This window comes from Eublepharis macularius, chromosome 9, assembly GCF_028583425.1.
Source record: "Eublepharis macularius isolate TG4126 chromosome 9, MPM_Emac_v1.0, whole genome shotgun sequence".
NCBI lineage: Eukaryota > Metazoa > Chordata > Lepidosauria > Squamata > Eublepharidae > Eublepharis > Eublepharis macularius.
The window spans coordinates 57,347,213-57,361,842 of NC_072798.1; the positions used below are offsets into that span (position 1 = coordinate 57,347,213).

The 14,630-nt window shown below is 40.7% G+C and overlaps 1 protein-coding gene across 1 annotated transcript in view; it reads right to left on the reverse strand.

Moving 5' to 3' along the window:
- The window catches only part of SYT1 (synaptotagmin 1), a 200,512-nt gene that overhangs the window by 155,229 nt on the left and 30,653 nt on the right, over positions 1-14,630 (reverse strand). The window contains exon 2 of the mRNA XM_054988878.1: positions 4,587-4,771. Coding sequence (XP_054844853.1) covers positions 4,587-4,771 — 185 coding nt within the window. The remainder of the gene's footprint in view (positions 1-4,586; positions 4,772-14,630) is intronic.

Sequence of the window (14,630 nt, forward strand, 5' to 3'; positions counted from 1 at the left end):
CATTCATAGAAGTTTGGTAGCAGAAGGGATAAGTGGATTGCACCCTGTCTACAGACGGAGGAACCTAGTAGCAAGCAGCAATTTTAGAAAGCACAATTCTGAGCATATAAATGTGTGTGTGTGTGTGTGTGTGTGTGTGTGTGTGAGAGAGAGAGAGAGAGAGAGAGAGAGAGAGAGGATAACTTTAAGTACTGTCATATCTATGAAGATTCTGTATTTATATATTCTAAATACTGCAGAATATTTACACAAACATTTTCAAAAAGTTTCTTCTTAATTAGCCATGGTTTCTGTTGTAGGAATAAGTGAAAGCATTTTCTACTTCTAAAAATTTGCTTATCTCTTGAAAATAACAAGGAAGGCCTTTGGCCTTCGGGCTTCATTGTAAAAGGGTCTTCTACTGACTTCTTTAGGAATATTAAAGTATGCTGCTGGGTTTCAGAATATTTACAATATTTTTTACCAGGTTTGGTCATTTATCCACGTCTGAACAAATGTAGTGAACAACACTTAATAATAGGTAGAATCAACAAGAAAAATATTACATAATACAGAACAAACTTCACAAAAAGGTTTCAACAAAATATACATAAATTTGTCCTACCAAGAAATGACAGGTTGTTACTGTTCATCAGTGTACAAAGTGACTTTTCAAAGGGCTCACAGAGCATTACTCAAATAATTTCAGCCTTCAAGTGGAAAGGTTTGATCACAATTGCTTGTAGTTAACTCAACAATTAAGATGCAGCAAATCACAATTAGCATGTAAATGAAATGCAGAATCCTTTGCTGGATTAAGATATTCACTGAATCATGTTTTTGGAAACTAACCAGCACTGATTAAGGTTAGCTTGGAATTTTAACTCATTCAGTGCCACACTCAAAAGCCTATCTTTTGCAGAAATCCTGTTGAAGCCGACATAACAGCAATGCAAGTTGGTCAGCATGCCTTCAGGCAGAATTAGCTGTTACAAGAGACTGAGTCCTTTCTTCCTAGTAACATCTAAGATAGCTCAGTGTCTTGTTGGATATAGAAACATCCATTACAATTACCGTACATGATACATTGTATTATTCAGATGTGACCACAGAGTGGGGAAAAAGAGAAATGATGGTGACTGCTCTTTGTCTCTTGTAGTACTTCCACCCCTAGGGCAAAGGTGAATGATTTGCTGAAGTAGCACATAATTTCTTAATCTATTTCTGTTCTTAATGCAGACTTCAAACACTTAGGCCTGATTTCAACGTGATGTTGGAAAGGCAAATGAATTTAGCCTTTGCACTCAGTCTGTGTCTTGCTTAAACAGGGCTTCTACCTGTGCTTAGCATCTGTGTGTGCTTCATTAGTGTGCCAGTGCAACAGCCACCTCTACTATAGGTCTCTGGCTATTGATCTTGTAGCTGAGCATGTACCATGGGGTTTACAAAGGTAGCTGTCCTGTTTAAACCAGCTGCTAGAGAAGTACACAGTCAAACAAATATTTTGCCTTCCCAGCATCCCATTTAAAACAGGTCTTACTAAATCAACACATACATGTTTAGAAGAGGGCATAACAATGGCAAGATTATCCAAAAGCACATTACATTTTAGGGGAAGATTACTGATCATAGAAATGTTTAGAGTCAGAGTGGCAGAGCTATCTGTGTAACTGCCAGTGAAGCACTAATTCTAAATGAAGATACTTGGTCTGAAGTTTTATCCTGCAAAGCCAGTACCTTAGTTGGAATGTTAGTATTTTTAAACCTTCCCTATCTCTAGGGGTCGAAACAATTAGCTTATTTCCCTCCTGGCAGTAGGGCTTGCCCAGACAGTTCCATTCCCCAAGCCTTGCTTTTACCCAAGTGCTGGGCAATCAAGTACTAAACTCCTCCAGTCTTCTCTGCAGAGGCACTACTGACATGCTATAACTTGTACAGAAAGCAGGACACGAGGAACTTGCAGATCATCATTAATTTGCTCTATGCCTTTTGGCCACAGTGGAATAGGAAAAGGCTGTAACCTTTACTTATGGCCCAGATATATCACCTCTCTTGCAAGCACTGTCTGAATCAACTCCGCTGGAATAAGTTGTACTCCCCCAATAGTATCTTGAAACTGTTCAAAGTGAGCTCTTAGCTAAAACTGTGTTGTCACTTTTAATCTTTCTCTCTCTCACACATACTGTTCTCAATCCTCTTCGCTTTAATTTCTTTTCCATTCCATATCCCTATTCTTTTGTTGTTCCTCTGCAATAACTCTCCAACTGAATGCTTTTTGTCATCTTTGGAGGAGTGTTTCTGTTTTCTAGAGAACAATTTAGCAGACTCCATCCAGTCCTGCCTGACAATTCAAACCAGCAATTTTCATCACTTCAGTGTACACAGTTCTAGCCCAAATACAATGGGAAGGATAATGTATAGATGCTTTGGAGAAGACTGTTACTATTGAAGCTTGTCCTCAGCATATATAATATTGTCTCTCTGATAAGGAGAGAAGTGAACCAGCCACCAAAGAGGCAGATCTCTGAAAGTGGCTTGTGCAGGCTTACTTGTAGGCAGCTGGGCAAAATAGTTGTATCAATTTATCATTGACAACGAATAAACTGGAATGGTCTGAAAGGTGCCATTCCGTTTCTGTCTTATTTTGACACAACAGGCCAACACAGCTACCATTTGGATTGTAATTTAAGAGAATAGCTGCTATTACTGCATTGTAGAGAGCTGGTATAGCACAGTGGGTAAGCAATTAAGCAGGGATGCAGCACTATTCTTGTTTGAATCCCACTACTGCCATGAACTCACCAGGTGGCCTTGGATAAGCCACTCCTCTCAGTCCCAGATTCCTAGCTGTACTGTGGGGATAACAATAGTGACTTGGTTCATTGATTTGGGTGGGCACTGATCGGTCTAGAAGAGTGGTATACAAACTAACCATCCTCTTCCTCCTCCTCATTCTGTTTGCCATAGTTCATCAGATCTTTGGGCTGAAATTTTTGGTTTCTCATTGACTTGGATTTTATCCAAGAATCTAGGAGTCAGAGAGGCATTGCCTTAGTATAAGGCATAGTGTTGCTTTTTGCAGTTGGCCAGCTGTTATCCTGTCTATGGTAATATTGCCTAGGTGTTTATTTAGTCCTTTTGGAATCACACCTTGTGTTCTTATCACTACTGGATTAACCACTGTATTTTCTCCCAGAGATGCTGAACTTCAGGATCTTACATCTTGATATTTTATCTTTTCAGGGTTTTTTTCCTCAGCTTGACTATAACCTGAGATTGCCACATCAAGCAGTTTGACCTTCTTACTTTCAACCATATTAATAGGAGTATTATGTTTTAGCTTATTATTATTAGCTATGAATGCATATGGTATAAGAAGAATAATTTTTAACATTAAACTCCATTTCTAAGTAATCTGTACTTCAAAAACAAGAGACGAAACCAAGCCCTCTGATTTGGAAACCCTACCAATTCCATATGCACAGTACTGACTGGTGTTAATCAGGGGCAAAAAATGGAATGCCTGGAAATGGATGTTGTGAGACTCCATTTCTAAGACATCTTGAAATATATTATGTGATCTGAGGGTTCTGCATGTGCTATGATTTTTAACAAGTACATGTTGTAGTGATCCATAACACATAACTGGTATAACTATAACATTTGGAGCACACACTTTCCTTAAAAAAACCTTCTTAATGCTTTCCCTCAAAGAATCCTGAATATTTTAGATTTGTGAGAATTCTTTGTTAAAGATGCATCAAAGGAAAACTAATCTTTCTTGTTTGGTAGCCATGACCATTAAAGAGAGTTGATGCTTGCTTGTACAGGCTTGAAAAATCAGAGAAGAGTGCCAAGTAGGTGTTAGGTGATTGTTTTTAGGATTAGATATATTAATATCCCACTTTAGATGTTTGGAAGCAAACCTATACATTAAAATAGGTGCTGCACTGCATCCTACAGAACCTATATTCAAGTAGAGTCTTAACCAGCTCTCAGTGGGAGAAAAAAAGGAAATGGCATGAGTCACCTATTGCCATTTTCTAGCCAAACTCAGACCAGAGCTATCTGTGGAACCAGGAGAGGCAGGTAGGCATTGTGGAAGCAGGTTTCTGTTACAGCGGCTGGAGAAAGAGGAAGTGGTATTGTCAAGAGCCTGTCTCTGCACTGCCTATCTCTCCCATGCCCAGATCCATAAACATTTATGGCCTGACCAAGCGTAGGAGGAACATGCTATTTCTTTCTAGCCTTGCCTAGAGCCAGATTCATCGTCCTCCAACAATCAAAACCCCAAGGTCAATATAACCCATTTCCAACTGGCCTTATCCATACAGGTGAAAGCATAAAATGATTTCTTGGTGACATTTTGCAATAATGGTGTGACTGCTTCATGTTTTTCATCTATTGAGTAAGAAGCGGCATGTTTTTATGTTTGACTGAAAAGAATCAGGATAGTATCCTACCCTAGTCTGAGCACTGGAATTAACAAAACCAGTATCTAATATATAGCTCTGCGTCTAAGCCACCGAAAAGCTTATTTTTTTCTCCCTCTTGCAACAGATTTAAGCCTTTAAACAAAAAATTCAAGAACAAGAAGTATACTTTACCTGATCTTTCAAGTTCTTTCCTAAGTCTTTTACATCTTTCATGTTAATAGCATTCTTTCCACCCTTTTCCTTTCCCTTCTTCTTGTTTTTCTTTTTGAACAAGCATTTCTTACAGAGACAAAAACAGCAGGTAAGGATTAATAGGACGGCAACTATGGCTATGGCTATTAAGGCCCAAGGTGGCACTGTGAAAAGAAGAACACAAAGAGCAAAGTTGTACACTGTTAGTCATGAAGCTCAAGATTTTAAAAAAGACAGAACCTGCCTTTTGAGCAATACATCTAACTATCTATAGCACTGACCAAGAAAAGATCCCAAAATTTCATATGCCCCTCTTTCTATATAAAGACAGCTTATATAATACACAGATATGAATTGCCTACATAAATCAGGCGAGTAGGACATTGCAGAGCAATCAATTTAATTTTATAGCATAATTCATTGTGATCAGAGTATTTAGAGAATTATTCATCCCTAATTTTGTTATCACCCTGTTAAACCTGCCTTGCATTATGTAAGCTAACTTGGATCACAGAGGAACATGCTGGAGATGAGTATTTTCCAGGGCTTTAGAAAACAAATGCCTGTGATCAACATAGTTCGATATAATAAACAGCATTTCTCCACTTGCTGCTGTCTTTTCTTGACAGTGACTCAGATGCAGGTCAAGGTCATTGATAAACATTAGCCAAGTGTAAGGATTAGCCAATTTAAGAGTATGTTATCTGAGTATTCTCTTGACACTGGCCATGTCTGGTTACACGTGTGCATATATAAGTCTGCTTTGATGAACATGACAACAAAATTATTTTCTTTATTCATTTAGCTGAGCCATCTAGGAAGGCTCTGTTACAATGCAAATTGACATTTATAGAAATCATGGTAAGAAGTTGGATTGTGGAGATCAGTATTTGAACCAAATGAAAATCACGTAATGAAAAAGGCAATTATATAACTAAACCTCAGTGTGATCACCATAATAACCTTTCTCTATGAAGATTAAAATTTCATTAAAATCTTGTAAAACAGGATTTAAACAAAACAGTCATGTTTGCTCCTAGATATGCACCCAGTCAATCCAATCAGCAATATAGTCTGTCAACCAACTTAAGCACCTACAATTATATTTCACAAAACAGAAGAGTGGATGGAATTTGACAGATGGTGTCAGTGAATTAAAATGGACAGTGGAAATATAGTAAATTAGCTGTGTGAAGTAATAAAGAGGAACCAAGTGCATTATAGAATAAAACCGTGGTTGGAGTATGAACGTCCAACACACTAATTTCCATAATAAGGGGTGACAGGGATCAAGACCACATGAACGTTACATCTACAGGTAGGCAAGAATGTATCCCCTTTGCTCAAATCTGTGGATATCAGTGCACTTATTGGTGAAATGAAAAATAGTCTCCCCTCTATTATTGATTTAAGCAAAAGGTAAATCCTGTCACTGAAAACAGATTTGGAAGATTAAACCTGGTGAATCTTGGATTCAGGAGGACCAAACTACACAGAAGATCTATACCTCATGATTTCCCAGCGTTTTTAACTTAAGCCCCTCCTCAATTAAATGAAACTGCAGTAGTGTGTGTGTGTGGTGTGTGTGTGTGTGTGCACGCACATGCACATGCATGCGTACACACACTAATTTGATCAAGAAAGTGATCATGGGTGGGAACTTTTCTCTTTTCTACCCTTTTCTACTATTTTTACAATCTAAATTATCCTACGCAAGCTGATATTTACTCTTCAGGAGAAAGCAAACACAGGCATGATGTAGGCACCTGTAGTTTTTCCCCCGTGGAAGCAGCAGCTTGTGGGTGCATAATTTTGACTGGCAAAGTGGCATGACAATGTGTAGAAAGGGTTAAATACATGGTCAAAACAGCAACCCTCCTACCCTGCAGTTTCATTTAGCCAAAAACAAAACAACAAAGCAGGAGAACACACATCTTCCAGTGTATCATATACTTTGTCCCTCAGTCTAGGTCTTGATGTGGCATGTTTAATATCCTTTTGTTTCTTGAAAATCCTTGGAGAGTTCATGGACTGGTAATTGTTAGGGATGGGCAATTAAAAAAAAAAGCCAGAGTCATATTCAGGTCATTTATTGCTCTAAAAATCTGAGCCAGATTATTTAATATCAGAAGATATCTCTATGGGCCACATTTGCCACAGCTATTCTGTTATCTGTAACTGAACACATGCTAAACAAGCAGAGATAAAGCTTTACTGAGGGAGAATAGAGACAGATGCCCAAGCTTTATCCTCCCCACCTGTGACAGCCAACTCACCTGACCTGTGGAAGGGAATAAAAGAGGTTTAAGGGCCTACCCCGTAGTGATGAGTAAGTAGAGTTGCCATTCCCCCACTGGGGGTGGGGGATCACCAGATCCCACCCTTCCCCCCGTGCCCACTTACGTGGCTGGCGGGGGGCATGCTCCCTGGGGAGCCCCCTCCCTGGGTGGCGCGGTGCACCCCCAGGCAGGGCATGCTCCTGTGCCACGAGAGCAGGCGGCAGTGGCAGCAGCAGCAAGAGCAGGCTCTCGCTGCAAGCGCAGTCACTCGCTCTCACTGCCACCACTGCCGCCGGCTCTTGCCGCCGCCGCCGCCGCCACCACTGCTGCCTTTCGCCGCCACGGCCCCTGTGCCCCAAATGAGAGTGAAAGAGCGAGCGGTGGTGGTGGCCACACTTGCAGTGAAAGCCGGCAGCGGCAACAAGAGCCTGCTTTGACCCGGGGGCACCCTTTGACCCCGCGTGATGACATTACTCATGGAAGTGACATCATCACACGAGCTGGGAACGCATGCATACTACGTGCTCATGTGGAGAAAGGAAGCCAGGGTAAGTACCGGCTCCCAATCCCCCGCCGGGAGACTACAGGGACCTGGGGATCTCCTGTCGAGTGACATCAAGTCCCTGGCAACTCTATGAGTAAGCAAACACATAGATACAAGAGAAATTGATGACAGTGGAGGTAGATCAGAACAAGTCTGTATGAAGGAGAAAATTACTAATTCAGACCTAAATTTTCTTTTCTAAACTGAGGTTTAAACAGGAAGTTATGGGGAAGTTTGATAAGCACAAGTTTGCCAATTCACATGCAAAAGCTTTTTAAAAGCAGAGTATGCATTTTTGTGCTGAAAGCATAGCTATTTGAAGAATACATCCCCTCCCATTCCATTGAAACGGAGAATTTGAATTGCTTATGCAATGAGGAAGTTTTCTACTACCTGCCTGAACATTGGTGGAAAAGTAAAGATAGAATTTGAATCGTAACTAGTTTAAGGATAAAGAAGTAAAAAGAAGAAATGAGTGTCCCACTCAGATCAGTGGCAATGTAATCTGGATAATGACTCCAAATAGCATTAAAGAGTCACAACAAAATGTTAATCCAAACCTAGACTCCTGGCTGAGAAATTCTTGAAGATTTGGAGATGGGAACATGAGGCTTGAGAATGGGAGGGACCCCAGCAGAGTATTTATTTATTTATTTTATTTATATCATATTTGTATTCCGCCCTCCCCACAAGCAGGCTCAGGGCGGATAACAGCATATAATGCCATAGAGTCTAAAGTAGCCATTTTCTTTAGGGGGATTGAAGTATATAAACTGGAGAACAGCTGTAAGAGATATCCAGGCCTCATCTGGAGGTCTGCAATCCTAGGAGGAGATCTGCCCATAATCCTAAATCCTATGGTGTGGGTAAAATATGTGCAGGATCAGACTGTAAGGCTGAAGCTCAAAGCTTGGAAATCAGTCCAGTTAAAATCTATGAGAGTTGCATAGATGGATACTTAGATACACAGCGTTTCAGGCATTCAGTTAAAAAGTCATCCCTATTGTTTGAGCATTGCACAATTCTGTATTAACATTTCACAGAAAGAAGAGGAATGGAAAGTTATTGGAGTAAGAGATGAATGTTATGACAGCAGGCTTTCTTATATGTAAAACAATCTGACAAAAATGTACCAATTGCATATGCTTAGCTGGCTGCAATTGCTGCTGCCTGCATGATTTGTTCCACATTACATGTCAGTATCAGCTAAGCTTTGAATTAATCTCAGGTCCAAGTTCCAGCAGATGAACTAATGTTAGTTTTGCAGGCACGAATTTACAGCAGACCACAAGCCATACCTGCTGACTTTATTTCTTAAAAGCCCAAAGCTGTATTTGCCTTGAGTAGATTCTGATAATTGGTATCTGGATACTGGAAAGCTACACTGATTTTTGCTATGGATTTCTTTCCTGATGGGGGAAGTTTTGATCCCATGTCACAGTTTGATCCCACACCTAATATATGCTTACCCAGCTCCACATGTAGCGCCACTAAAAATATTCTGGCACAAACTGCTTCTTTCCACAGCTGCTGGCGAAACGTCAGGAACTACAATGCCAAGACCACGGCAATACAGCCCGGAAAACCCCCAACAACCATCGTTCTCCGGCCGTGAAAGCCTTCGACAATACATTGCTTCTTTCCTCTTCTTATAATATGCTTGACTGAACAGTGCCATTCAAAGAAGTACCTCCACATACCACAATTTCTTTTTCTCGTCATTCCTTTTTCTAGATGCAGTATCTGACCCCACTTTGCAAGACAGTCAATCAGCTTTAATATATGTTATCAAGCATAACATTTTCACTGTCCAGTTCCTGAAGGGTGTTTCATTGTTTTTTCATATCCTTAGAATGGGACCAAAATGCTATAAAAAGATTTTTATTATTTCAATAAATTAAGGTAGTATGGTAGTGACTTGGTATCAAATATATTGACTTTAAAACAGATAAGATCATTTTGTACCAGTTACCTGCACAATATTGTTTTTCTTCTCGTAGTATGGCCTTATATTCTTTGACCTCTTAGCCAGTACAGAACTGTATGAATGGCTACGTTAGCTTTCTCCATACTTGGAAAAGATTTGAATCAGACTTGGACAAAATGAGCTATTTGCTGACAGTTTAAAAAATGCTCTGGGTTATTCTGAGCCCAAATTCATGAACACCATCACACTTGTGATGACATGCGATTATGTGTGATGTAGTCCTTACTAGACATGGGCACGAACAGAAAAAAACCCCAAACATCCTGTTCATCATTCAGTGACATCCATGAACAACGAACAAAGAACATGGACAAACATGAACTGTTCCCAGACATGTTTGTTGTTCATTGTTCATGGGGGCCAGAACCCCCCCAACCCCCCCCCCCACTTAGCTCCCCTTCCCCTCAAACCCACTTACCTGGCCCTTTAAAGATCCCTTTAAACTATCATAGTTTAAAGGGTCCTTTCCTGCTATGTGCAAGGGGCAGGGCCCTTTAAACACCCCACAAACTGACCTTCCCAAAGTCCAATACCCAACAAATTTGCAGCAGACATAGTCCTCACTGTTCTCTGAAGACCCCCCCAAGTTTCAGAAAGATTGCTCCCCGGGAAAGGCATGATCCACAGGTCTCCCCATTGGCTGTCATTTTCTCTTCATAGTGGCAAAAACGGGACTCTCTGCTGGAAGTACTTTGAAGAGTTAAAGCCAGAAGGAAAGCCAGAAGGAGTTCAGACAGAGTTCAGTCCCTCCTTGCCTCCAGTTGCCAAGGGGATTGATTGCAGCAGGTGCCAGACTGTCTGGCTTGCCAAACGGCTGCTGAAGGCACCTAGCGAGGCTTTTAATGACCACCTGTTTGTTTAGGATGGGGCATCATGAACAGCTTGTTCGAGAACAGCAGGTTAGGCTTTTCATTGTTTTTTTCAGTTCGTAATGCTGTTCGTGCCTATGTCTAGTCCTGACTCCCATCTCAACTTTCCAGCAGGTCTTGGTACATAATCATGCACTGATGGCAGCTAGTAGTGGGCTGGCCCACTGGGAACAGGGAAGTATTTTTAAATGAGATGTCCTACAAACCAAATTTCCCATCATGCAAGGGGTAAAGTGACCATTTTAGAGTAATTTCTCACAGGCTTAAATTTGTAAAGAAAACAACAAGTAAATTGCTCTTGTACAACTTTCATCATACCTGTTAACACAGAAAGGATGTTCTTACCACATAGTTTTAGGTGGGTAGCCATGTTAGTCTGCAGTAGAACAGCAGGATTTGTGTCCACTAGCACCTTAGAGACCAACAAGATTGTCAGAGTGCAAGCTTTTGAGAGTTAGAGGTCTCTAAAGAAGGGAGCTCTGGCTCTCAAACGCTTACACCCTGAAAACCCTGTTGGTCTCTAAGGTACCACTAGACTCAAATCCTGCTATTCTATACCTAATTATTATCACCATGCCACCAAAGAAATTCCCAGAAGTTAAGAGACTCTTGGGATCATTCTGTGAGTTTGGCATTAGAAGGATTTGGCATCCATTGCAATTGGAAATTGACTATCAGTTCTATCATCCAATACTGTGAATTGATGTCCTTTGGTTTTCTCTAAAGATGGCTACATTTTGTTTTCTGTCCAGAACTAGCAATCAGCAGGAAACCAGGGGGTAGAGCCATGGGGAGGCATCAGCAACAATGTTATATCACTTCTGAGCAAACTTCTGTAGGAATTGTCAGAAACTTATGGAAAACCTGGAAGCGATGGCAATCTTCTCTTGGAATTGCCAAAAACTTTATGGTTTATCCACAGAGTTTCTGGCAATTCCTAGAAAGGTATGATATACTTTTGCCAATCTGCTTAAATTTTTTTTCTCCCACCTGCTGCTGGAAACATATCTCCCATTTCCAGGGGAAATATAGCAACTCTATACTAAGTTATTCATCAAAATTCATTCAGAGCAATCGCTTATACTGAACTTTTAACCCATTGATATTAGAAACGATGTATTGAAATTTAATGAATTCCCCCCTCCCAGCAATATCCCCTTTCCCCAGCAACTTGACAATTTCTTCTGCAACACCACAGACAGGTTCATTATAAGACTGGAAAAGAGTTTAGGAGCTAAATTATATTGGCTGACCCGCCTGTAGCTTTGAACACAGAGGACATGAGGGTGGTGAGACAGTTTTCTTTAGGGAGAACACTATTTATGTTAGATCAAGATGAGTAGCTGTGTTAGTCTGTCTGTAGCAGTGGAAAAGAGCAAGAGTCCAGTAGCACCTACAAGACTAACAAAATTAGTGGTAAGGTATGAGCTTTCGTGAGCCTCCCTCCCTATGTAGATATCTATAGGCTTATCTACATATACAGTGGCTACTGCCTGCCACTTCACCATGAGGTATCCTTGGAACATTTCAGCACTTTCAAAGTTTCAAGTTTCTTTTAAAAATTTCCTTTGAAAATAAGGCAAAAATGAATCTTCATGTGTCCTTCTAAAAACTAAAAAGGAAAACTGCTCTAGAAGCATGGCATGGGGGTGTAGTGCAAAAATTACAACTGAGTCACTTTTCAGTTCATTTGAGAAAGAGGAGGAAGAAGAAAGAAGAGTTGTACCGCAGTATGAGAATTCTCTATGAACTCTGTTTTCAAATTACATCTGTCTTTGTCTTAAATATTAGGGTGGAATGGTGCTAAGTCCATTTATGTTTCTTCTTGTGCATCGCTGGATCCATGCCATAATTTCCCCTATGTAAACCATGTAATTAGGCATTATCAATTTGTATTAGTGAAACATTAGTTGTTTACAAATATTATTTGTATTTTCTGTATTTAAAAATAAAGTGTTATTGTACTAAGGTACATGACTGTAATAAAGAGCCAGCGCTTTCTCCAGCAAAACTTCACTCATCCTGTAAACCAGGTCACTGTGCAGGATGAAAGTCACCAGGTTGATAAAGCAGGAAAGATATGAGAAAAGACTCAGGTGTCTGGTGCTGAACAATGCCACTTCTCCAATTGCTTTGCTATTGTTGAGTGCTCTTGTAAGCTTTACAGAAAAGAGGAGTTATAAGTGAGGCTTTGATTTGAGTATGTCTCTATACTGAAAATGAAAACTATGAAACACACAGTTCAGACATGGAAGAAATTCTGTTAGATAAGCCCTGGTCTGCAACAAACTCAGATCCCAAAGGTAAGAAATCTGTGCCGCTACCCTTTGGCGAATCAAATTACATATCTATACCTTATCTAATCTATCTAGCCATCTGTTCCTGTTCTACACACACAATAAAGCACCTAAGTGTGAATTTCACTCTTGCCTGGTGTTTTCAGCTCTTTCATGCTGCAAACAACTCTCACAGCCTAAGCTGTAACCGTGATACCAGGGCACTCTGCACACAAAGAAAGCCATTTCCAAGATGCATTTGGATTAATGGCCAAGTTGCTTTCCTTTCCTTTCTTGATGCCCATTTAACAGAATTATTATGATGAGAATGATGAGGATTGATTGCTGGCTCCAGCTTTTCTGCACAAAAAGCATGATTTCTGATTGGCTTCATAGTAGCACAGTAATGGTCATTAACTTCCTTGCAGGAACCACTGCCAAGGTGATAAATAGATTTGGTTTACATTAGCTTCTTGAGACCAAAAGCATCATTTGATCTCATTAATGGAGCCTAATCAAATCCAAAGTTGCATCATCTTTAGAGCTAAACCAAGAATGGCTTTTCTTTTAAAATGCAAAATAATTGAAAGTAACAAAAAATAATACTAACAAGGCATGATGTTCAGCTGTTCCTTTGTACTTTCTGTTTTTGGCATTACATGAAATTGATTTTCTTTGTACAGAGTTAACCATTCTCTGCCATCTAATTCATCAAGTTCTTCTTGTTTTCTATGAAGCAAAAGGGAATGAAAGCCGAGTCAGCCTCTACACAGATACACACACAGTGCAATCCTCATCAGCAGCTGGACCTTTCTAAATCAACCGGCTTCAATGGACACATAAACCCTACACTACAGCAGGCCCAACTGGCTTTAAAAGCAGACAGGGAAGAGGTGGGGCACTGGGCCGCTTCCCCGGATAAAAAGGCAGGCCCAGCTGGGAAAAAGGAAGACAAACTGCAAGGAGGGAAAACTGCCAAGGGCATGGCAAGGAAAGGCTTTCTTGCAGGCCGCTTGCTCAAGGGAAGAGCTGAGGCTGCTCCCAAGGAAGAGACTGGAGACAGAGAGGACCAGGCAGCAGAGAGCAATGCTTGGCAGAGTTGCTCCCTAGGTGAGATGGGGCCAACAAGCAGGCTCCAAACTGGGGAAGAGACCACAGACTCAAATGAAAGCAATAGCACTTTTAAGATGTGTGTAAAAGAGAATAAATAAAGGGCTCATGGCAGCTGATGATGAGGATGGGCAAAGGGGACAACTGTGTGTGACAGGTGCCCCTACCTCTTGATGTGCTGTTGAACCCAAGTGTGACAATGACACATTGCCACACAATGACCATGACAAACTCTCTCCCAAAAGCATTATTAGATCTTTAGAGCATGGTAATCAAAAGAAGTACAATAGTTAGCTAATAATATTAAGTAAACATTGTGGTATTCAACATATAATGTAGCAGTTATAAGAGCTCACGGTCTCAGACTGGGTCCTTGGCTACGTATGTTAGCAGTCAGACCCCTCCTCTCACTTAGGGGCAGTTTAAGTGCAAGACACTGCCTTGCCTAAAATGAAACAAAATGGATGCCAGCAAGGTAAAAGCCTGGGAAATATTTTAGAAGGGGAGTCAGAGCAGCTGACTAATTGCCCCTGAAAAGTTGCATAATTTAGGACAATGGGTCTCCCTATTGTCAACACCCGACCTCTGTTTTTCAGCTCTAGCTGAGCGGAATCAAGTGTGAGAAGTGGAGGGATGGAGTCCTAACTGAGAGCAGTTTAACACTGATGGGAGAACTGAGAAAAAGTTGGCAAGGAAGTTCAGGAAGTAGGTACAGACTGTTGGAAATACAATGTCTTGTGTACACAGAAGGCAGAAGACACAGAATACCGGGGCAGAGATGTGACAGTTAGATGGCAGAATGGAATCCTTCTTTCTTCCTCTCTTCTGTCCTTATTGCAAGTCTCCAGACCGGTATTCTTAGGCTGCTTCCTGCCTCTTCCTGGAAATACCTCCTCCCTTTTTACTGAGGTAGTATTTATTCTGCTTCTGTCCTTTCTATAGTTCTTGAATAAACTAT